Source organism: Cupressus sempervirens, chromosome 11, assembly GCF_028749045.1.
Source record: "Cupressus sempervirens isolate cs-2001-9-10 chromosome 11, ASM2874904v1, whole genome shotgun sequence".
Taxonomy (NCBI): domain Eukaryota; kingdom Viridiplantae; phylum Streptophyta; class Pinopsida; order Cupressales; family Cupressaceae; genus Cupressus; species Cupressus sempervirens.
The window spans coordinates 539144185-539169314 of NC_143128.1; the positions used below are offsets into that span (position 1 = coordinate 539144185).

A 25130-nucleotide genomic window follows, 5' to 3' on the forward strand; every position below is an offset into this window, starting at 1 on the left:
ACACCTCAAAAGAGCAATAGACTAGGTAAGACTATTTGTGATGGCCCTCAAAGGAGTCCACGAAGCCCCAAAGCCAATGGAGAAACCAAACCAGATCAAAGATAGTCCTATGCTTGAAGGGATAGGCATCGAACTCCGCCAAGATGATACCGTATGGGGGGGACTGATGACATCTGATAATGTGTGGAAGGAGGGTATGGACTCTCTCAATTGAAGCTCTTTCAAACTTTAGGAGAGAGGGGCCCCAAACGATAAGAGTCAAAGGACAGTCAGTCTGACCAAGGATTCCAAGACGGATATCCTGGTCGTGGTACTATGGCATAGCCAGGGAACCAAACCCTTTGTTAACTTGGGGCTACATAGCAAGTTTCAAGCTGAAATGGGGTTCGGAGAACACAATCCCCAAGTAAGTATAGGAGGTGATCTCAATCTCATCACCCTAAAAGTAGAAATAGAGATGTGAGGTCCTCAAGCAATTGAAGACCATCACCCGAGTCTTGCTCAAGTTCACAACTAACTATCACAAATCACAAAAGGAAGCCTAACCATCAAAAAGCCACTAAAGCCCCTTTAGGCAAGAAGCCAAGAGGACCACATTGTCGGCAAAGAGCAAAATGGAGAACAAAACCTAGTGTAAGTAGCATTCATCATCAAGAAGTGAGAAGTCCCAAGTGAAAGTCTCGAGCTTATCAATGTAGATAGGGAAGAGAGTAGGGGAGAGAGGACACCCCTACTTTACACTCATGGTACTCTGAATGGGATACAAAAAACCTTGCGGAGTCCTAAACCTGCCCACCACACTCTCATATAATCTCATGATAGTTGTCAATAGTCTCTAAAATTCCGATTTCCCTAAGTCTCTAGAAGAGGGCTATTTAAGGAACATAATCAAAAGCCTTGTGGAAGTCCACAAAGTAGTAGTAGGCTTTTGTCGAACAATGTCGAACCTCCTCGATAATAGAACAAAGACTCAAAATATGGTCCATGGTATGAAATAAGTACAAAAACCAGCCTAGTCATGATGGTCTTATAGTTATCGGGGTCCAAGGCCAACTCGGTCTTATGAATCGTATAGCTAATGTGACACAACCAAGAGTAGGGAGAGCCAATAAAAGCCACTCTATTAAAGAGAACTGTGAGAAGGGAGCCCAAAATAGTAATACCAAGCTTAAAGAGCTTTGCTTGGAACCTTTCCTCATCCGTTGTCCTGCTACTGTTCATGAATCTAATTGCCTCACTGATATTGGAGAACATGAAGAGGGGGCAACAAGGTTGGGGGGGGCTAATGCAGAGTGGGGGTTGGTCGAGGATCTCGTACAGAGTGGAGATGTGGAAAATCAAGGAATTGTGATCCAAGGTGGAGGGGGGGTAGGGAGGCAAGGGAACAAGGTATGCTAGAATAGCTTTGGAGACTACAAAGGTATCTATATTGCATCATGAAGAACATCCACTTCTTCTAGCAAAGAAGGCGGCACTAGTCAAGCCTTCAATAGGTGAACGAGGAGGAAAGGGTACAGAAATTGGCGAACCGAGCAGTGAAAGGACTTGTAGTCCTCATCAAACCGTTGATTTATGGGGCAAGTACTCTTGTGCTTGGGGCAGCGAAAAGGGGGGAGGTACGATGGGGAATGAAGAGAAGGGTGGACTCCCACAACTTGGAAGCAAGAAAAGTAAACATGGAGAGATCATCCCCAAAATTGGTGAAGGAATTTTGGTGGAGTCATCTAAGGTGATGGATGAAGAGGTCACAGTCGCTCTCGGTGAAGCAAAAAGGAGGTGAAGGGGCGAACTCCAAAGTGAGGGCGGGGGGGGGGGGGGGGGAGGCAGAAGGAAGGGGAAGACCCTAATGGTGACGCTAAGGAGGGCGTGATTGGCTAAGGGAACATGACAAATGGTGCAGTGAACGATGGAGTGCATGACGGAAGCGCAAGAAAGAGTGTAGTCAACCACACTTGTACCACCACAGTGAGGCTAGCAAGTGAGAAGACCAAACCTAGGGAAGCAAGAAAGCCCAATCAAGATCACCAAGCCCAAATTATTGTTTCATGTCCTTCCACTGTGAACTTTTTTATGTTAAACACCTTTGCCAAAACTTGCTAGGAAATCTGATCTATGGTGTGGATGGCTCCATGTTCCTCGCATGCTTAATAGAATCTTGCAAAAATGGTTGATCAAACGCCTTAAGAAACCTCTAAGAGATACTGACAAACCCTTTACAAAAAAATAAATCAAACTCCTCTCAGTCACAACAGAAACAATTCCTACCCACTATTGAAATCCTAAAATGTATGCATTTAGTGTTCTAACCTGTCTCAACAATTACCAAGCTTAAAGAGCTTTGCTTGGAACATTTCCTCATCCATTGTCTTGCTACTGTTCATGAATCTAATTGCCTCACTTGTAATTGGAGAACATGAAGAGGGCGTAACAAGGTGGGGGGGGAGGCACTAATGCAAAGTGGGGGTTGGTCGAGGATCTTGTACAGAGTGGAGGTGTAGAAAATCAAGGAGTTGTGGTCCGAGGTGGAGGGGGGGTAGGGAGGCAAGGGAACAAGGTATGCTAGAATAGCTTTGGAGACTGGAAAGGTATCTGTATTGCATTGTGAAGAACATCCGCTTCTTCTAGCAAAGAAGGTGGCAGTAGTCGAGCCTCCACTAGGTGAACGAGGAGGAAAGGGTACAAAAACTGGCGAACTGAGCAATGAAAGGACTTGCAGTCCTCATCAAACCATTGATTCATGGGGCAAGTACTCCTGCGCTTGGGGCAACGAAAAGGGGGAGGTGCGATGGGGGATGAAGATAAGGGCAGACTCCCACAACTTGGAAGCAAGCAAAGCAAATATGGAGTGAGCAACCCCAGAATTGGTGAAGGAATTCTGGTGGAGGAGTCATCTAAGGTGATGAATGAAGAGGTCACGGTCGCTCTTGGCGAAGCAAAAAGGAGGTGAAGGTGGAAAGGGCCAACTCCAAAGTGAGGGCGAGGGGTGGGGGCAAAAGGACGGAGAAGACCCTAAAGGTGACGCTAAGGAGGGCGTGATTGGCTAAGGGAATGAGACAAATGGTGAAACAAATGATGGAGTGCATGAAGGAAGTGCAAGAAAGAGTGTAGTCAACCACACTTGTGCCACCACAGTGAGGCTAGCAGGTGAGAAGTCCAAACCTAGGGAAGCAGGAAAGCTCGGTCAGGATCACCAAGCCCAAATTATTGTTTCATGTCCTTCCTCTATGAAGTTTTTTATGTTAAACACCTCTACCAAAACTTGCTAGGAAATCTGATCTATGGTGTGGATGGCTCCATGTTCCTCGCATGTTTAATATAATCGTGCCAAGATGGTCGATCAAACGCCTTAAGAAACCTCTAAGAGATACTGACAAACCCTTTACAAACAAAGAAATCAAACTCCTCTCAGTCACAATAGAAACAATTCCTACCCACTATTGAAATCCTAAAATTTATGCATTCAGTGTTCCAACCTGTCTCAACAATGCCAACTCTCTGTAGCGTGCCTATAAAGTCTTTTAATCAACAACTCTATCAATGTAGGGAAAAACTAATCATAAGAAACTATCCCACCATGACCATATGTCACTAGACCATTATACCACCATTCAAGTGTTGCTCACTCAAGCTTAAGGGTAGCAAACTTGATGGCCTCAATCTCCATGTGATTTAAGGCAAGGTAAGCATCCAACTTTTGAGTCCAAGCTCTACTTGTACCCTTGGATGATCCATCAAAGCTAGGAAAGGATAAATGACCCAAACTTTTCTATAGCTCATTATTTTACTTGCCTTGATTTCATTGGTTTTGCTTTGGCTTTGTGCATATACTGACCTCCATTTAATCTATAAAAGTGATAGTTGGCTGAAAATATGTCCCTAAAGCTTGGTACTCGGCCAAAATTTCAGCATCCTCATTGTTCCCAATGGGTTCCTACCGTATAGGCTCATCATATTTTAGAAAGACGTGCATGAAAGGTCTAGACTATAACCCCAAAGATTTGCTAGTAGAGTGTTGAGTGTTTATTGTTTTATGCAGCCTTGCTACTTTCCTCTCTTTCCAAATGCACTATATTCTTTCATTTATTGTATTAAGAGCCATATGACTCAAATACGTATTATTGTCCTATAAATCTTGCAAACATGTGTTTTGCCTCTTATTCAATTGATACTGGTGGCTGATCAATGTTGCCCATTATTCCCTTTTGTTTTTCAAGGTCAAGATAACCCCTTCTAGACATAAACCAACCCAAATAGGTTGCCAAGACTTGCAGCTCCAATAACATTGTAATATCCCATTGTGAGGTTTTCACACAATCACTCCATTACAATGGGGACTTTCTCTTTTTGTTTTGGCAACAGTAGTGATCTTAGATGCTTTTAGGTGGTCTTAGGTGTTTTTAGTTGGTAGCAATTTTCAAATCTTCGAGTCAAAAAGATAAGTTTGAGCAATTTTGGCCTATTGGGGACCTTCTCTTTTTGTTTTGGCAACAGTAGTGATCTTAGATGCTTTTCGGTGGTCTTAGGTGTTTTTAGTTGGTAGCAATTTTCAAATCTTTGAGTGAAAAATATAAGTTTGAGCAATTTTAGCCTATTGGGAAGTCAAGCCTGTCTAGGATGTAAGTGAGAGCTAGGCTAAGAAAGTTAAAGATATGGAGTTGAAACAAAATGACTACTGATGAAATGAGTTAGAGTCATTAGAAATCCTTGTTTCAGCTTCAATTAACCTTATAAAACCTAGAAATGTTATGGGAGGTAACACTGTTGAAGGCGTGTTGAATCCATAAATTTTGCTAAGTCTGGATTTTTTTGAAAAACCCAAAATTTAGAATCTTTATTATAACTCCTATGAAATTGAAACCTATCTCAAACATCTTGGCATTATTCATATAAAATATAACTGAAAGTACCTTATACTCGAATATTGTATTTTATATAAATCCTCTTGCCCTCTGGTCTGAGCAAAGGACTAAGTCTAAACATGTAGTCGTAAAGAGAAAGTTCCTTTAAGCATGGTGTATTTCTCTTGCCCCATAGGTATCCAAATCCCTCCAACCCCCGAAAATTTTGACCCTTGCAAAAGTGAGTTCCGAATGCAAAATGGTGAGAAAAAGTGAAAGAAAATGAAAAAATGTCATTTTTTAGGTGAAGTTGCAAAGAGAAAAATTCCACTGCACATGATGGATTCCCCCTACCCTAGAGGAATGAAAATTCCTCTAGCACCCAACCTTTCCGCCCCCTTCTTATGGCTTAATATGCCTCCCAATTCCGCCTATGGGTAAGTTTCTGATGCAATTGGATGAGAAAATAAGTATATTTAAAAGTCAAAATCTCAAGAATAAAGTAAAACTCAAAGTGATGAAGAAGCATGTTAAGTGGAAAATTCCTTCACGCAAGGTGATATCCACCAGCCCTAGACAATCAAAATTCCTCTCTAATCCTGAATTTCCACCCTCATGTCTTAATTGAAAAAGGGCATCATCACATGAGACAAACTCATCCCCCCTAGTTGGAATGAATGTTGCAAATTTGAGGTGTAATCAAGTTTGATATGGCGAGTATAAGCAAAAAAAAAATCTACTACCCATGATTTCTATCACCATATTGAAGGCAAGATGAACAAGAAACCAATGAAAGGTTGAATCCAAGATGAACAAAAGAGATGATTGAAGAGACGAGAGGAAATTCCTCAAGGCAGGGCAGAATCCGCTACCCTTGAGAAATTATAATTCCTCTCAACCCCAAATTTTTGTCTTGCCCTTATCTAGATAGAAACATTTATGTGGCTTCACAACTTCATGAAATGATGAACAAGAAACTTGAAAATTGTAAGGGAGATTGAAACATTGGCAAGATCTTCTGAGCAAGATGTAAATTTGAGAAGTTTGAAGTGACAGGATTCAAAATTACTCTCCATGCCTATGTTTCCAACTTGCATGAGACATAATAAAATTCAATCGAATTCTACAAATCTGCATTGCAAGGAAGAAACAAAGAATGCATTAAGGATTTAGGATGTGAAATCAAAGGTGGCAAGTTGAAACCAAAATGCAAGAGGCGATTCCTCTAGGCATGACGAAATCCACCAACCTTAGAGGAATCCAAATTCCTCTCCATGCCTTAAATTCCACCCCTTACATTAAGTTGGGAAAATGCAAAGCAAAGCCCCAAAGCTTGAGCAAAACAAAATTTGATGGCAATCTGCTTCAGGAAGGAGAAATTAAGAACAATTGGGGCTGAGTTTTTTGAGGTGGAGGCTGAATTTGAAACAAAGAATCCAAAATTCCTCTTGATCCCTTTATTTCTGCATGCCATAAAGACATGAATTAAGTCCTCCAAAATTGGGTGATGATCAACAAAAATGAAAGAGTAAGAGATTGGCTGAGCTAAAAGAGAAATATTGAGTTCGAAGAAAAATGAAGGAGAAGAGGAATCCAAATTCCTCTCACATGCTCAAATTTTGCCCCTCGGAGTGGAGCCTATATGGAGGGAGGAAAGGCGATCCAATGAGTGATTAAAATGTCTTTGCTATCCTCTAAACAGGTCGGCCTAGAAAAACAAGAAAAATTATCAAATAGAATGATTTTATTAGCTTAAAGAAGCCAAGTCGACCTCTATATAACACATACCTCTTCAAGTTATCACCTATATAATATTATAAAGGGGGCAATACGAGTTCATTTAACATCAAAGAAAAAAGCGAACATAGTTCTACTAATTGACAACGAACTCCTCTTTATAAAGGAAGTGATCTCTCTCTATAAGGAAGCAAATTCATTCTCAAAGGGCAGTGAATTGCATAAGACAGCAAATTGCATTGAAGGAGAGATAAGTTATCTTGAAGAAGCAGCGATCTTTGAGCATTCAAAAGACAGTTTTCTTTCAAAACTCAGAGATGAGGAGGGTGAGAAAACTAAAATCTGGGCATGTTATTATTGAAAAAACTCACTTATTTTCCACATTTAAAGTGAATTCCTACCAAGTTGTTAGGTCTATCAATAAAATCAAGATTGGGAGTTGTGAGAAGAGAGATCTTTTGTCTTGAAGTTAAAAAAGATCCATAATCAAATGCCTTTCTGCCTCCTATTTGATGTAGAAGAAAGTGGAATTTAGTTGCAATTTCATTTCATATTTGCTTCATGTTTTCTTATCATTTTGTGATCTTAATGCAATTTCTCTTCTGTTTTGCAAAGTAAGTTGTTGAAGAGGAAGCTTCGTGATCAAGGAGATAATGGTAGGTCAAGCTCAAAACTTCAAGTAAGAGGATGATAAAGGACTTCAAATGGAAAGGAAGTTCAAAATCAAATTATCAAAGTGCAAACTGAAGACCAAGATCAAGATGCAGTTCAAGAAAGCATGGATACAAGAAAAAGAACAATCATGATGAACTTGTTCCTCAAGAAATCCAAGTTCACCTTCAAGGATCCAGCTATATGAAAAACTTCATCACTTTAAGAGATTCAAGTTTTAAGTTTGAAATATAATCAAGCTCCAGTCATGGCAATGAGAAAATTTACAAGAGGATGAAGAACATCTCAGAAGATGAAGCAATTTGGAAATTTGCCATTGCAATTGAAGGCATGGAAATGTTGAGTATTAGGAGATATTTCCTCATCGGCAAAGGATTGATCAAGTCTATGACATTAGGATGTTGAGGTGGCACCCACTTATCTTCTACCAATCATAAAACTCCAATTACACATGTGCAAACGCACTCAATCTTATGCCAAGTGTACAATTTTCTCATTGGCTCTCAAAAAGCACTGTAATTTTCTTATTGACCCCCAATGTGGTGCTTTCATGTAATTGGATAATAGGGTGGCAACCATAATTAGGGTTTGTAATGGGAAATCTTAGCCCTTGATCTTGAATGGATATTGACCCTTCGTTGTAATTGAGCGACTACAAAATGTCAAGGCCTTCTCATATTTGTAATAAATAAAGAACTAATAGTAGTAGTAGAGCAAGAGAGGAGACTTGACGAAATTGTTGCCATACTGATATCAAAGTAATTGATGATTCATTGTTGGTATTCATGGTGGATTACTTAATGTTGCTTTGAAATATTGCACAGTCCCTTCAATTCCTCACTTAGATTAGGTCTGATTTCATGTTAACTATGAATAGAAGTAGATCAATGGAAAATATTGTTGAATAGTGATTAATGGTGAAGCTAGTGTCCATACCTTTCAGTACTTGTTGATTGTAAGTAACAATGCAAGGTTAGATCTAGGTCTAAATTGCAAGTGTTTGACTTCTATTGGAGATGTTTATTTAGATTGCACCTTCATAGGGTATTTACATGAATATTGACGATGTAAAAATCATTTTTGCATCCTTACAAACTAGCAGCCTCCTATGCCTAATTGACACTGCAAAGTAAACATTGGTTAGAAGCTCACTCCATCATCAACATTCTCTTGCATTCTTAGGCTTAGATTAGATTCTCTAAACCCTTTCTCCTTTACATCATATTTGGTTGGAAGTGTTTGAAGAAGTAAAAGTCAAGCTGATGTCGATTGAATGAATAGCATAAGTCCCTATATCATAACCAGCATATCACATCATAAAACTAAGTGAAAGGACACAATAAAGAAGGAACCTTCGATTGTTTCATTTGATCACAATTCATCTACAAGTTTAGCATATGAGCATCCTTATTCAAATGGCAGTTGGAGATTTGGTGTTTCATCTTGGAATACTAAGTCTTTGACTATACATGTTGTAGTGGAACAAAACTCACATCAACATATCCCCAAGTAGGGATAAAGGAAAAACAACAACATTCCAAAAAAATTGCTATACAGAACTCTAAAATTTCATTTGCAAGTAGGAAATTTGTCAACAAACTCAAATTTAGATTCAAATTATTAATCTAGTTCTTCTGGAAGTTTAAATTAAATTTCCGAATAGTTTTTAGTATAGAGAAGTTACAGAAAAAACACTAAATATGCCCAAAATCTTCAAAAATGATTTACATTGATTTTCTTTTATTTTCCTAAGATGTATAATCAATTGTGTCCAAATTTAGCCACAAATATATCAGAAATATTTGCAAACCCTATCTGTCTTTGCCAAAACTCCCCAAAAACCAGATCTAGATTCATTATGTTCCTTTCTGTCGCCATCTTCAGTAATGCTTAGTAATATGAAGAAACCTTGTTGTATATTATTTAAATCTGGACCCTATGCTTCAACCTCATCTCCAGAAATGGCCTCCAAACCTGATAAAGAATTGCAACTCTAAAAATGATGTGCCAAGGTATCCCAAGTCAAAGCCCTTCCATCAAAACACATCCTTCTAACTAAGGGGTGCCTATGTGCCTCTCTAAATCAAAGGATGGTCAAGAGTTTCAGATCTTAAACAAAAAAATACAGCAGCAACAGCGAAAAGAACGATAACATAATGGTCTCTAAGAGTATTACACAATAATTGGTAAAATACTCGCTTGTTATTAATAGACACTGAGAGGTCATTATATACAAAAGAATGGAACGATGTTTCCTTAGGAAACGATTGTAAAGAATAGAAACATTCTATTCTAGCTGAAAGAAAGCTAAAAAAGCTACAGCTAACTAAACCTAACTCAATATTAGAAACATTCTAATATTTACAATAGTTTACAAATAGATTACCATTAATTAATAATAGACGATTATCTATTATCGTAATACCCTCAATGGTTAATCTATTTACAACACCAAGCTGTCCTCTGAATTTGACAAACTTATCAAGACCAAGAGGCTTGGTGAGAATGTTTGTAGTCTAATCTGTGGTAGGAACATACTACAAATCTATTGTCCTGTCTTCAACCAGCTGTCGTATGTAGTGACAATGGAAATCCACATGCTTGGTCCGTTCATTGAAGACTAGATTTCGTCCTAACTTGGTAACGCCTTCATTACCAACAAACAGAGTACTTGGTCCTACTGGTGACATCTACATATCCCCAAGCATCAGACGAAGCCAAATAGCTTCACATCCTGCCTTAACAGTCCCCTTGTATTCGGCCTCTGTAGAGGAGAGAGAAACTACATGATGCTTCTTACTGCTCCATGTGACTGCACCGGATCCCAAACTGAACACATATCCAAAAGTTGACTTTTTATCGTCAACAGAGCCTGCCCAATCTGAATCTGTGAACCCACTGAGTATAGGATAAGAACTTCGAGAGTAAAGAAGTCCATACTCTGAACTTGAAGTGCCCTTCACATAACGAAGCACATGCTTTGCTGCCATCCAATGATCAGCCTTAGGAGCTGTCATAAAGCATGAGATGTAGCTTACTGTGAAGCTGATATCAGGCCTAGTAGCAGAGAGGTAGATGAGGCTGCCTACTAGTTGCCTATAGGTAGTATCATCAACGGGAGGAGATTCAAACTTCGTTGATAACTTGAGACCTTTCTCCATGGGTGTAGATGCAAGCTTGCAATCTTGCATATGGAATTTGTCTAACAGAGCCTTGGCGTATTTGGACTGAGAGATGAATATACCAGAAGACTGTTGCCAAACCTCAACACCTAGGCAATAATGCATGAGCCCAAGGTCAGTCATATCAAAAGACTGGCATAAATTTTGTTTGATTCCCTGAATCAAAGATGTCGAACTACCAATGATGATCAAATCATCCACATAAACAACCAAAAGGATGATGTCACTATCAGTAGTCTTGATGTACAAATTTGAGTTTGAAGAACTCCTCTTGAAACCTTGATCACTGAGGTACCTATCAATTTTTATGTACCATGTCTGAGGGGCCTACTTCAAGCCATAAAGAGCTTTTACCAATCTAAGAACCTGATGGTCTTTACCAACAACCTTTAAGCCAGGAGGTTGTGTCATGTAGACCTCTTCATGGAGATCACCATTCAGAAAGCCCTCTTGACATTCATCTGATGGACCTTCCGGCCAAACTAGGTTGCCATGGCTAAGACTAATCTAATGGTGCTCATCTTTGCAGTAGGAGCAAAGGTTTCCTCATAATCAATGCCCTGACACTAAGAAAAGCCCTTCGCAACTAAACGAGCTTTGTACTTATCCAAAGTACCATCCGATTTGTATTTGATTTTGTAAACCCATTTGCAGCCAATGGGTTTCTTCCCTGGTGGAAGATCATAAAGGACCTAGCTGTTATTCTTCAGCAGGCTCTGGTGTTCAAATGTCATTGCCAATTCCCACTTTGGAATTCCTTTAGCCTCGAAATATGTTTGAGGTTCAAACACACTATGAATATTGGCCATGAGAGCAAAGTTAACAAACTCTGTAGGTTTTCTCTTTTCCCGAGCAGTTCTCCCATCAATGAGCTCATCATCACGAAGATCAACAAGTGTCTTAGCCCCACCACTTAGGCCGAAGAGAAGAATGACCAACATTAGTATCAGAAGATGCTTGGTGATCAAGTTCCTCATCGGAAGAATCAGGATCAAACTCAGCTGAAGCATCTAGAAATCGAAGTGATCCTACAGGAAAAGCTGGAGGTGTCTATACAGAGATCACTGGTATAACTGAAGTTGCAAGAGCTACTGGAGCCCTCCCATCAGGTGGACCTAATGGAAGCCTAACTCTCAAATCATGAGCCTTCATAGGCTGGTCTGCTGGATTAGGAACAAGAGAAATAGGCATGAAAGGTCCTCACTGCTCATCAAAGAGTACATCACGACTGTAGATGAGACGTGATGTCTCAGTGTCAATCAATCGATAGGCTTTGTGAAGACTAATGTATCCAGCAAGCATGAGTTTCTGACTCTTGGCATCCAACTTGGTGCATGACGCATCAGGGATCCAAACAAAAGCAAAGGAGCCAAAAACTTTCAAATGACTAATTATGGGCTTGCGACCTGACCAAGCCTCTTCTGGAGTTTTACCTTTGACTGCCACTGTGGGTGACCGGTTCAAAAGATAAACTGCAGTATTGACTGCTTCTGCCCATACCTTCTTCGAAACATGTTTGTGTTCGAGCATGGATCGAGCCATCGCGGTGATTGTTCTGTTCTGGCGTTCAACTACACTGTTTTGTTGTGGTGTGTGGGGTGTTGTTAATTAGCATTTGATGCCATGAGTATCCAAGAAGCTAGAGAAATCATTAGAACAAGATTCCCCCTTATTGTTTGATCTAAAAGTAAATAATAAATTTCCCAGACTCTTTTTCAACTAAAGGTTTAAACTTTTTGAAATACAGGAAATGCATCTGATTTCTTTTTAAGGAAATATAAACACATTTTTCTACTAAAATCATCAACAAACAACAGAAAATACCTAAGCCCAAGAACAGAAAGAGTGGTCATAGGGCCGCAAATATCGGCATGAACAAGCTGAAGTACCTAAAAAGCTCACCATGAATCGCCACTTGTGAAAGGTGTACGATGTTGCTTCCCAACCTGGCATGCATCACAAACTCCAAGCTGCTGAGTCTGAATCTCTGGCAATCCAAGAACAAGCTCATCTCGAGCAAGCTATGAGAGATAATGCACATTTAAGTGCCCATATCGTTGATGCCAAAGTGTGCTAACAGAAGACCGTCAAGCAGCCATAGCTAAGTCCTGAGAAGCACCATAATCAGTAAGTCTAAAAAGACCATGATCCTCAAGACCCACTGCAACAATAGACTAAGTCAGCCGATCAGTGATGGTGCACTGATGTGAACTGAATATGACATCCAAGTGTGGAGAATGTCACAATAACTGACTGACTGAAAGTAGATTTAGTTCCATCCCTGGAATGTAGTACACATCGAGGAAAATGAGATTCCTCCTAGCAAACTGTATTTGAATGTTGCCTTTGCTAACAACATGTACTCTTCTCCACCACCAAAAATAACAAAATCTGAATAAGGCTAGTAATCAATAAACCAATCTTTGTGGTGAGTGAAATGACGAAAGGCACCTGAATCAATGTATGAGGCAAATGACTTCACATGATCTGTAGGTCTTTTAGCCATAAAGGCGTAAAAGGTAGATTGCATCTGCACAGTGTGTTCTGCATTGTTTGCTTTGGGCTATGAACTTGATTGCTTAGATTGTGCAGCTAAGTGTTTCTGACATTCAACCTTCATGTGCCCAAACTTGTGGCAATAGTTGCATTAAATGTTCTTCTTCCAGGAGCCATCTGATGCTAGAGCAGAAGACTTCTGCTGAGACAGCTATTGAAACTTGTCTTTATCCTTCTGAAAGGATTCAGCAAAAGCTTAGAGCTGAACTGTTGTTTCCACCGATCTTAATGAAGCAAAAGTGTGCAAAGATCTGTGAACTTCAGATCAACACCAGAAGACGTGATGTTGAGAGTCTCAATTAAATGCTCGTAGGACTTTGGTAAACTCTGAAGAGTGATAACCACAATGTCATTTTCCTCCATCTTGCAATCGATGGCTAGCAACTGATCACAGATTTCCTAAATCCTATTCAGGTGAGCCTGGATTGAGGTTCGCTCATCCATGATAATAGAAAACGAAGTGTTCTTCATGAAGAAAGCTTTGCTTTTGTCAGAAGTGTCATGAAGACCTTAGAGATGTGCCCATATATCAAAAGTTGTCTTGCCGGAAGGAATCTAAGAGAGTTGATCATCAGCTACAGATAATTTTAGACGCATCACCACCTCTCGATTATTCAAATCCCATGTATCCTAATCAGTACCAGAAGCAGTCGGACACTTCATAACAGCCAGATCAATTTGATCGATATTCCTATATTCAAAAATTGCTATGATCCCCTACTTCCAAGTGCCATAATTTCGACCATTGAACTTTGAGTTTTTCTCGAACAGAATGTTTGTCAGAGATGCCATTACACATTTTTCAATGAAAAAACGTGAAAATCTGTGAAGGCACGTTCTTCGAGGCAAAAAAATGGAAGACCCAGAAAATGGTCGAATTTTTCCCTGAATATGGATGTCCTTGAAGAAACATTGCTGGAGACGTCAGTTTAGACACCAAAAAAGGTGTTTATATGCCCATTTTTGAAGAATACAATGTATAAAAATGTCTGCAAAACAAACGGTGATTGAATCAGCAAGAACAGCTCCAAGAATGACAACTACAGACGTAGTTTTTAGTAGTTGTGGGCAGGATACAGCCAAATGAAAAAAACGACCTCCATTTTTGTGATGTTGTGATTTGCAAACATTTCCAACATGCGATTTTGCCCGTTCTTTGAGAAAAACACGATTTTCAAATCCTCAAACCCTTGCCAAGAGCCCGGTGAAGAATAGAGGAATTTCTTGAAAAAAAACGAAAACCCTAGATGGCACCAAAAATAATTTTGAAAATTCTGGAGCAGATAATTTCAAAAGAAATAAAATTTTCAAAAAAAAAGGAAGTATTGGCTTTGATACCATATTACGAAGTAATTGGTAAAATACTTGCTTGTTATTAATAAAGACCGAGGTCATTATATACAAAAGAATGGTATGATGTTTCCTTAGGAAACGATCATAAAGAATAGAAACATTATATTCTAGCTGAAAGAAAGCTAAAAAAGCTACAGCTAACTTAATATTAGAAACATTCTAATATTTAAATAGTTTACAAATGGATTACCATTAACTAATAATAGACAAATATCTATTATCGTAATAAAGAGAACCCTAAACTATTAACAATGACTCCCAAAAGAATGATTTAATCTCAGCTATAAATCCATTGCAAACTCAGTCCAATGCTCCAAATAAAACCCCTAAAAATGAGCCAACAGGCTCCTTGAAATCCCACACCCTTGACTTTTTTGGCACGTGTTTCATAAAATCAATTAAAGCACATGTCTCGTGGGTCATTTAACTTAAAAGCAGTAAAAGCTTGTCTTTAGACTAGAGACAAGTTAGGCATGCCCACAACTTAAAAATCACTTGAGTTGCATAAAAAGGTTGACCCACAACTCGAGAATAGAACAGAGAATGTAAGAAACCAACCAGTTCTAACTTCAATTCTAGTGGTTTGACATTTTGTCAAACACTCATCATGCAAGCTCTGATACCACTGTAAGAGCCTTGTTGGCTCACACTGTAGCAATGTTGGAGAATGTTTTTTGTTTTTTTGAGGTTTTTACTTTTTTTTTTGTTTTGTGTATATATGTTTTAACTTTATTTTGTATTTTCAGAATATAAGAAATGCTTAAGAACCCAACTATAACAAATAGAGCTTACCAACATAAATTCGATTGCAAATTTGATGCAACAATTACTACAAACTTGAACATAAAAATAAATAATTATTGATGGAACCTGTGATGACTGTAACATGAGATAGTTGCAGCAGAACAATGAAGATCCAATGCCACATGTAATTTGCAGTCCAGAGCTTATCCCTGCCGCTGTAGAGATTAACGCTGGGCAAGTTCGGCTTGTCTATGACAAAAAATGGCTCCCTAAAATGCTAAAAGCAGGTTCCAACACCCACACTGGTGTATGAGGTCAAACTCTGCTTCAGCCAAGCAGATCGCAGCACTATCAAATTCCCAAGAAATGATGTTGAATACAGTAGTTAATGCACAATTCCAACCCCTAGCAGCCAGGTACGTACTTCTTGAGTATACAGCAGTAACAAGTCTTCACAAACCCTTCCCTCTCAGCTCCAAATGCAGATTATTACTAATCAAATTGATATACAACAGCACCATTCAGTTACCAACTTACCAGATGAAATCAGACCTTGGACACAATTCACTAGATCCCTTACCAGCTCAGAGTGCAAACCAAATAGAGGAATCAGTCCTCTCCAAACTTCCAACGCTGAAACCCTTAGAGCCTTCACCACATTCATAGAAAATGCTAAACAACAAGGAATAAATAAATCAAAGCTAGAGGCTTGTTTTTGTAACAATTGAAGCCAAAATCTTCTTCAACACACCAACGGCCAATAGCTTCTTCCATACACTTTTCACTTAAATGCAAACTTTGTTTTTGGTTGCATATTTGAATTTGTAATAATATAAAATGATAATCATTTACTTCAAAATTTCAATTAATTCCTTGCCTTAGGCTTCCATGAATTAATTAAATAAATGGCCCCTTCCAAAGATGACTCAACCCTCAACTTAATTGAAATGATAAAGTTAAATTATAACTTTATAATAAGTCATTTAATGATTTAATAATAATTTTGCCACTAAAACAATAATAACTTCCAAAACAGGCCCGTTAATGGGCTTTTGCATTTTAATCCTCTTTCAGTTAGTGCTGAAAGATCAAATGGAGTCCACCTAATCCAAGATGGATTAAGATCAACTTTGACAGTGCATCAAAAGGGAATCCCGGTCCTTCGGTTGTTGGAGTTGTGTCAAGGAGTGAGGATACTAGTATCATGGCATTGGTGGCAAAGAGAGTAATAAATGGACCCAGCAACTAGGCTGAATGTCTTGCTGCAGTTAAAGCTACATTGCTTAGCTTCAAGTTGGGTGCCCGTAAGATTCACCTTGAGGGGGATTCACAACTAGTGATAGACAAAATTGCTAAGGGTGAGATAGGTACATGGTACTTGAACAACCACATTAGACAGATTCAAGCTTTGCTGGAGAATGTGGAGGAATATAAGATTTCTCATGTCCCTAGGGAGGCCAATTCTCTATTGGATAAATTGTCAAATATTGGACTTAAAGGTTTCTTAAGTGACAAATTCGAACTTTTTGAAGATTTCAAGGCAATTGATCGATTTGAACTTGACTTGCAATTGTATCAAAGCTCACAAGTACATTTTCATAATTAAGTGGATGCAGATTTTGGCAGGGGAGCTATGTTGAAATGTGAAATTGGCATGTGTATAGCCCGCAGGTGTGTCCGAATAATGATGGGGTGTTTATTTTATATTTGTTCCTTCTAGAGGCTTTGTTGGAGTCTTTAAAACAATTGTTCTCTCTCCATTTTGGCATCTGTGATGCAAGAACTAATTTGTGAAGGTTGCAGAGCTTAGGAACAAGCGTCATGGAGGCCAACTTCTCGCTGCAAACGTCAATATAGATCCCTGCATTCAAAGGGCCAATCACTGTTAAAAACTTGCGCAAATTTTCCAAGATTGATGATGAAGACTTATGTGAGGCGGTGAAGCTGATTTTCGGGGAGGAGTATTTGGAGCACAATTGGAGACCCCGGCCGAACCTAGTTATTTTGTCCCTGTTTTTGGCGCTGACTTTAATGGTGGCCGACTCAAAGGTGGAAGTTTTGGGTGTGGCAAGAGAGTGCTTCAAGACAAAATGGGCAGAGAGATTGGAGGATGTTGTTAACAGAGTGAAAATTGGGGTTGGGTTGCACATGTGCCAACACTTGTGGTGCCTCCTCGATAGTGGATTTTGGGTGAACTCCAACCTCTACTAGTTTGGTCTTTGAAAGCTCCAATGGATACATTTGCTAGGCATTTGATTGGAGTGATGGAAGTTGTTGTTTACTTGCGAACCCGTGTGCAAGGTCGAGCTCTGGGGGTAGGTGTGTCCAAACGGAAGTGAAAGGTATCCTTAAAATCCTTAGCCCCTATTGGAGAAGATGGTTGACAATTGAATCGACAACAGAATCATGGGAAACTGCGTCAGGGAGTTGCGAAGGACAGTGGTAGTTCTGCATTTGGTAGCGGTAGAGTTGTGGCGAGTGTTGATATGTCCCTATTGGTAGATCAGACGGGTGTGCCTGATGGTGCGGCCAGATGAGGTGGTGCTTCATCCTCTAGCTTATTGGTGGCAATAGAATCCTAAATTCTCTCGCGAAGAGGGTGCAAGGTGGTTTAAGTGATCCCTAGGTAGCTGCCATGGTCTTTGCTTATTTGGTTCTGTGGGATACTAGAAATTTTGTTTTATTCTCGATGATATATATTTCCGACGAGGTAGCGGTAGTAGGTTGTGATTGGTGGTTCCTCTTTGGCCACAAGTTGGCTCAATACCTATATGTACTTTTTTATTTCTATTTATACAAATGTTTTGAATTACCGATCAAAAATAAAATAATAGCTCCCAAAATACTTATCCTTTAAATATGTCGTTTGAAACAGGAGTCGCACCTATTATTTCCCCATGCGATCAAATGCACTTTCCTAAAATAGAAGGGTCCCTCTCAACCATCACCAGACTTGCGATAAATAGTAGGCACATGAAACTAAGCCCAAAAGAAGTCCAATCTGAGTCAAACAAAGTCCAATTTGAGTCAAACAAAATCCAATCTGAGACAAACGAAGACCAAACTAGAACATATCGAATTGTGAAGAAGACACGACCCTCCCAAACTGAGCCTCTGCCTCAGAAGACAATCTATCCACAATTATTAACCTACGAGGATCACAATAATAGGCTAATCCCTCCAACTCTAATGCTAGCAAAAATAGGGACATCACAGAGAACAAACCAAAAACTCTTAATCAATAATGTGTTGTGTCCTCTTCCTCTCGGGTAATCCAAGGAAAGGACAACCAATGTATCATTAAGCCCCACAGCTTGAGTTGAGGACATCACATGCAAAGGACATTTATTGAACTAAGGCATAACATGTAAATTCAAAGCATCAGTTGATCATTCTATGCTTGCTTCATGATGCATTTGCTAAAGCTTTCAATTTGTCAACTTTCTCTAGTGTCACCCTTTAATTCTCTTCCTTTTAAACAACAAAATGACACTAATCATCAATATGCTTTCTCCTCATTTATAAGGTCAAGTTCCTTGCCGAACACATGGCACTTTGACCATCAGATAAAACTAAGATTTATTAAATTAAGCCCCAAATCTAAAAGCAATTTAATGCAGGAGCATCTAGGGAGTACAAGCAATCTTGCAGTACCTAAATGAAATATTATCTAGTTTTCCAATTAGGGATATTTTGGACAAGGTTCCCTTTTTTTGGCAAGTTAAATATTTTAGTAAGTTTTTCATTTGAAAATGGATTTTTCCAATTACTTTCTTGCAGGTTCATTTTGAATACATAAGCATGTTAGTAAAGTTTTGTGGAAAGATCAAGCCTGGTTTTGAAGATAATGAATTTTATGTTTTCACATACTGGTATGAAAACATTGAACTCAATTTTGAAGACCTTAGAGGCTTCGGAAGGGGGCAAACTTGTCTAGAAAATGGTGCTACATAACTCTAGATATAGAGCACTTTGAGAGGCTTTTTGGAAAGTTGTTTAATAGAGGATCAGGTATATGGTCCAAAAGTTATAGCTTTCGGAAGTTGTACCATCAAGACTCAAGTTTTGATACAAAAGAGAGAGAGAAATCACTTAGGCATGAAATTGAACCATTGGGCATCAAAATGGAAAAGTTTCACTTTCTGGAGTATTCTAAGGCAATTATTGGTGCTACATATACAAGGACAAAGGTGGGTTTCAAGCTCAATTCTAGAAGTGTAGTTTGTGGCTTTGTCTTGCAAATTATTGTAACGAAAATGCCCATATGGTTGTAGCATGTTATTTTTCTAAATATTGTAATGCCATTTCATCGAAGATAATGGAAAGCAAGTGTTTATGTTCTTGCAATTTTTTAGTTCTTGTAATTTTCTATTTATTTCCCTATTGTGTTGTATGTGTGGCTTAGAAAGGGGAGTATCCTTCATAAAATGGCATCAAAGCATAAGTTCCTGAGTGTGAAGACAGATCACTGAATGTGGGGTAGTTTGCACTACAACTATGGTTGTGGGTCTAAGAGATAAGTGCGAAAAAATTCCTCCACGAAGGAACCGTGGTGGAAAAGTTGCAAGTGTGACAAAAGAGGGTTTTAGGGCTCTCTAAAAAAGAGTGCAAGCATTGCACGAGGAGTTGCGTAAAGAAGTTGATATTACGACAAAAGATGAAAGTGAGGATGAATTTGGAATGACAATTTGAAGAAGAGCAAAAAGCGACTAAGAATCCTCACAAGGCTAGGTTTTTGAAGGTCATTTCTAAGATTGGAAAGAAACCAAAGATTAAAGTTTTCACATTTTCAAGAAATCTTAATCTAGAGGAGTTAATCGATGGGATCAATGATATGGAAAATAATTTTGAGTATTAAGAAGTAGAAGGTCCTAAAAAGGCCAATTTCGCAAAGGCCAAGCTGAAAGGTCATGTTATGGTGGAAAGAGGTTCAATAGGAGAAAAACTAGAAGAGGAAGGAGAAGATAACAAGATGGGATCGGATGGTGGACAAATTGAAGAGAAAGCTCATTCTTGCTGACCATGAGCTTAATTTGCTGAAAACAAATGAAAGGGTTGAAGCAAGCAAGAAAATTTGTCTAGGAAAATACAGAAAAGTTTCTAATGAGTTCTTATCAAAATGTATCATTCTAAAGCCAACAAGGAGAAGGTTGTCTATTAGATAAGTGGTTTGAGGTCAACTATTCAAGAAGAGTTGGTAATGGTAAGAATGTCTAACATTGAAGATGCATATCAATTTGCTTTGAAGGAAGAAGAAAAACTAAACAAGAAGTTTGAGAGCAAGCAAAATGGAACAGATCGTGGTGGAAATACTACCAAATAGTCTTTGTGATGTTCCTAATTCTAGAATGTTTTTTTTAGAAGAAAATAAAATTAATGAGAAAATAGATTATAGTAAATTATAATATGATTTATTACAATAAACTAAATTCATAGTAATTATAATTATATTTAATGTAATAATAGAATATATATCAAATTGCTATAATAATATTATATCACTAAATATAGTAATATAATGAAAATAATATCATAGAATATAATCAACTATTGATATTGATCCATTTTCAATATTAATAACATATATAATAAAAAATTAAATAAATAATAATAAACTATACAATAGAAAATAAATAAGTCACTAACCCAAGATATATACAAAGAACAACTACCTCCCTAGCCAAGAAAGGTGATATGAGAAAATATGGGCCAATGTACCAATCAGAATCCAAGAAAACAAATTCCTATCATAATAAGGACCAATGTTGACCATGAAGAACTCAACTTTCTCCTCCTAAAGCCCACATACCTCCCTAATTCGAGCAAACCTTGAAATATGAGGATTAAGGCCATGTATAGATAAGTTACATGTTGGCTTAGGCAATGGATATACAATCATTGTCCAACTATTGACTGCCTCTTATCCATATGTTGTTGGTGGCTATTAATCATGATTGGTGCCTAAAGAGAGCATTGATATTTATCAAATAATGTTTGCGCTCCCCCATGATTCAAGTGGGACCGCTAATGATGGTTGATCTTAATAAATTAGTTCCAGTGTTTTGACCGATTCTTTCCTGTAATCAATTTCCCTTTTAGTTGCATATTTGAATTGTTTTGACTAATCTTGAAAAACCCTTCCAAAGATAATCAATTCATTATGGCTAGTTGTATGTTATCATATGGATCATTAGTATTATATTGATAGATATTGCATGCTCTAGTTTAGTGAATTGACCCCAAACTAGTGAATCTCAACTAAATTTTACTCATATTTGTCATATAAACTTTTCTTCGTTGTTTAACTTTAATTGATTCAAGTCCTATAAACCAACGATAGTTGCATTCAGCAAATTTGTCATCATCCTTTATTCATTAAATAGATATAATTTGCAAATATAATAATAAGAAGCTATTATCACTAATGAGGACCAATTAACAGGGAGAGCTAACAATTGTCAATTATACAACAATAACAATATAACACAGTATCGACATCCTTTGTAAGTAAAGCAATAGTTACTAATGAAGACATTCATAAACAAGATGCCTCTATTCAAAGGGATGGTTATAGAAGGCAAGGGAATATAAAGGGAGGGATCGACCCATAACAAATGGGATATTCACGACAAGAACATCAAACAAGCAATTAAGTTGATCAAAGGGAATCTTTGCACAAGTACAAAATGTTATCAGAAACAACATTACCCTTACATGACAACTTCATCAAGAGTTCAATATATCTTGAAGATATCATTTATATACGTTGTAAATATATATTGGATCAATATAATGACTATTTCATATGATCTTAATCCTGTGTAGCCTAAGATTTTGATAAAGAGGATAGATCTTAATCAAAATTCATCTCTTATGTTAGATAATATCACATTTATTGAACCAAGAAACCATCATCATTATACAAGCCTATTGTTGATGAAATCTCTTGCATAAAATCAAGGTAAATATCTTGAATTTGCAAATCTGTTGTAGAAAAAGGTCTCTTATAATTAAAGTTTTGAGGAATATTGCCTCTATATTCCAAGCTAGCCAAACAAGGGGCATTATAGTCTTATGAAGGCTGAAATGAGGATTCCAAGAAGAATGATGACTCTAGTAATAGTCATAATCAAAGGGAAGATTATTCATAAAGTCCTTACAATCAAAACAGTGGAGACCAAAGAGGAAGAAGAAGAAGAGGATGAGAACTAGACAGTGGAGGTTTTCATTGAACATGTTTCCAATGCTAAGGACATAAAACATGAGTGTCCCCAACATTAAGGGAGGTCAACTAGGAGACCAAACAGAAAGGCACAAGTTGCACATGTGGATGAGAATGTTGAATCGTCACATTCTAAATATGCTAAAAGAAGAGAGGTCCTTGGTACTAGAAGAGCATTGCTAAACAATGAGAAGGAACCTATACAAAGGAAGAATTTATTTTGCACAAGATGCAAGTCTAACAGTAAAATATACAATGCTATTATTCATTGTGGTAGTAATAATCACCTTGTTTCAAAGGAAATGGTTAATAAATTGAATTTAGAGAGAAGGAAGCAACTGAATCCTTATCGAACTGCTTGGTTCCACGAGGATCACAAGGCTTTGGTCAATTAACAATATTTGGTAAAGTTCATAATTTGAAACTATCATGATAAGATATTATGCCGATTGATGTTTGTCATTCATTGCTAGGGAGACCATGGCAATTTGATCGTCACGCAATACAAGATGGGTACGAAAATACTTATTCTTTCACAAAGGATGCAATCTGACACAAGCTAAACCCATTAATGAAAACAAAGGAAAAGGTATAGTAATGCAAGAATATGTTTAGTTGATGGAAGTTTGTAGAAGGCATGAAACGTGAGCATATGTATTTTGCTTCAATTTCAGAATTTTGATTAAGTTGTGGATAGAAGATGTACTTATGCAAGTTGCTGATTTGTTGGATGAGTTTTACAATATTGTCTATGATAATGTACCTAATGAGATTGCCACCAATAAGAAAGATCAGTCATAAAATGGAATTGATTCCTAAAGCCACATTGTCGAATAAGATGGCCCATGGAATGACTCCAACATAGAGTAAAGAGTTGAACAGACAAGTCCGAGAATTGTTGCAAATGGAGTTGATTCAAGAGAGTCTAAGTCCATGTGTTATACCATCAATACTAGCACCAAAGAAAAAAGGAGAATGGAGGATGTGTTGATTCTCGATTATTATCAAGTATAGGTTTCCCTTGCTAGGGATGGATGACACTATGGATTATTTGAGTGGAGTTGAGCACTTCACAAAGATTGATATTAAGAGTGGATATCACCAAATCTGGATTAAAGAAGAAGAGGAGTGGAAAAAAACCATCAAGACAAAGGATGGTTTGTATATGTGGTTAGTCATGCCCCTTTGGGTTAACCAATGCACCAAGAACATTAATGTGACTCGTGAACAAGTTTGAAAGAATTTTTAAGTTTGTCATGGTTTACTTGGATGATAATTTCAACTTTAGTAAGACATTAGAAGAGCATATAATGCATATTATTCACTAAGCTCCATTAAAGTCATTTTAGCACTTTATTGAATAATTAAATTAAGTCGTGAGAAAATTTGATATAATTTAACAACTTAAATTTATATATTTAATTGACTTCTAATATCCCAAAAAGTGGGCATTACAACTCCTTAAACTTAGTGGCTAAAAAACATTGTAATTGAAGTTATTTGTGAGGCTTGAAATCCTAGCACTCACCATGGTGTTTTACATCTTAGATTTCCACGTAAAATCTTGTTGCACTATCTCTTGGATGGATGCGTCTAACTTGCTTTCAGTATTCAATTACTTTCAGATTTCAATTTAAAGTTTGAAAAGATTAAATTTGATTAAAGTTCAAAATTTTCTATCTACTACTGACTCACAACCCCCACCCTCCCTAATTGGGTGCTCTTCAAAACATAGAATTTGATCGGCACAAACGCAATTGGAAAAATATAGATGTCTCACCTCTGGGTCCCAAAGTGACCCCAACAGTGTCCACCAATTTGTTAACGCCCGCCTGCAAAGCGTTCCTAGATTTCTCATCAAATGCAATCTCCTTTACCGCAGCTCTCGCACTAGCATTTAATGCCACTGCTGCCCACTTTCTTCCTCCATTCAAATTCAATCTCACGGGCTTCCTCTGCTTCTGCTTCTCTGCTTGTTCTATAAAAGATGAACAACAAGGCTTGCATTGTCGCGAAAATGTCAATACCTCGAGATAACATGATACGTTTAAGACAGGAGAAGAAGTATAGTGTCAAACACGAGAAACAGCAGATGAAACAACTTACAAATTGAGGAGACTGATATCCAGGGGCGAGGGCCCTATGCGCAACAATGGGATTACTTGCCATGCTCTCAAATATTATCGAAAAGTACCTGTTTCGAAGTGAAAGGTATCAACTTTGTGCTATAAAAACCCAAAACCCTAGCTTCTGATAAGCCCCGCCATTTGCCGTCAGCTATCAAACATAGAGAACGATGGTGACAGAAAATGCATAGCTAAATGCTAGTGGCCCCGACGTCGGCTAAAAATTGAACCGTGTTGTTAATGTAGTAAATAAAAAATAATAATAAGGGCCCGATTGGTTGCTGTAATAGCACGGGAATTGGCATTGAAAATTAGAATACGAATGTTTGGTTGGCAGAATTGGAATGCAGAATAGGATTACGAATTTCCAAAATAGTTCAAAATGAGCTTTTGTCTAATCTCAAAAATACTTGTAATTGGAATGCCCCTTCCCATTCTCAATCTCATTTAATCATATTTGACAATCTGTCGGGTCCGTGTTAGGCGTTGATATTTTTGGGGTTAGGTTGAACTCCTGCTCATTTTGTTGTTTGTGAAGAAAGCACCGTTTTCGCTCATTCTGTTGTTTGTATATTTCAGAAAGCTGCTCTGGTAAAGCGGACTGGATTCGATTGGCATTGTTGTAAAGGGGAGTGGGCACGGTATAATTTTTTCTCTGTAACTACACTGGAACTGTACAAAAACAATATAGGATTAAATG

General features: G+C 38.0%; 1 protein-coding gene across 1 annotated transcript in view; it reads right to left on the reverse strand.

The window, feature by feature from the left end:
* Window positions 1-24688, reverse strand: part of LOC149530759 (ruBisCO large subunit-binding protein subunit alpha-like) — a 42381-nt gene extending 17693 nt beyond the window's left edge. The window contains exons 1-2 of the mRNA XM_089811663.1: window positions 24411-24688; window positions 24085-24304 (exon numbers count right to left, since the gene is read on the reverse strand). Coding sequence (XP_089667789.1) covers window positions 24085-24304; window positions 24411-24473 — 283 coding nt within the window. The 5' untranslated portion in view covers window positions 24474-24688. The remainder of the gene's footprint in view (window positions 1-24084; window positions 24305-24410) is intronic.
* Window positions 24689-25130: the final 442 nt, after the last annotated feature.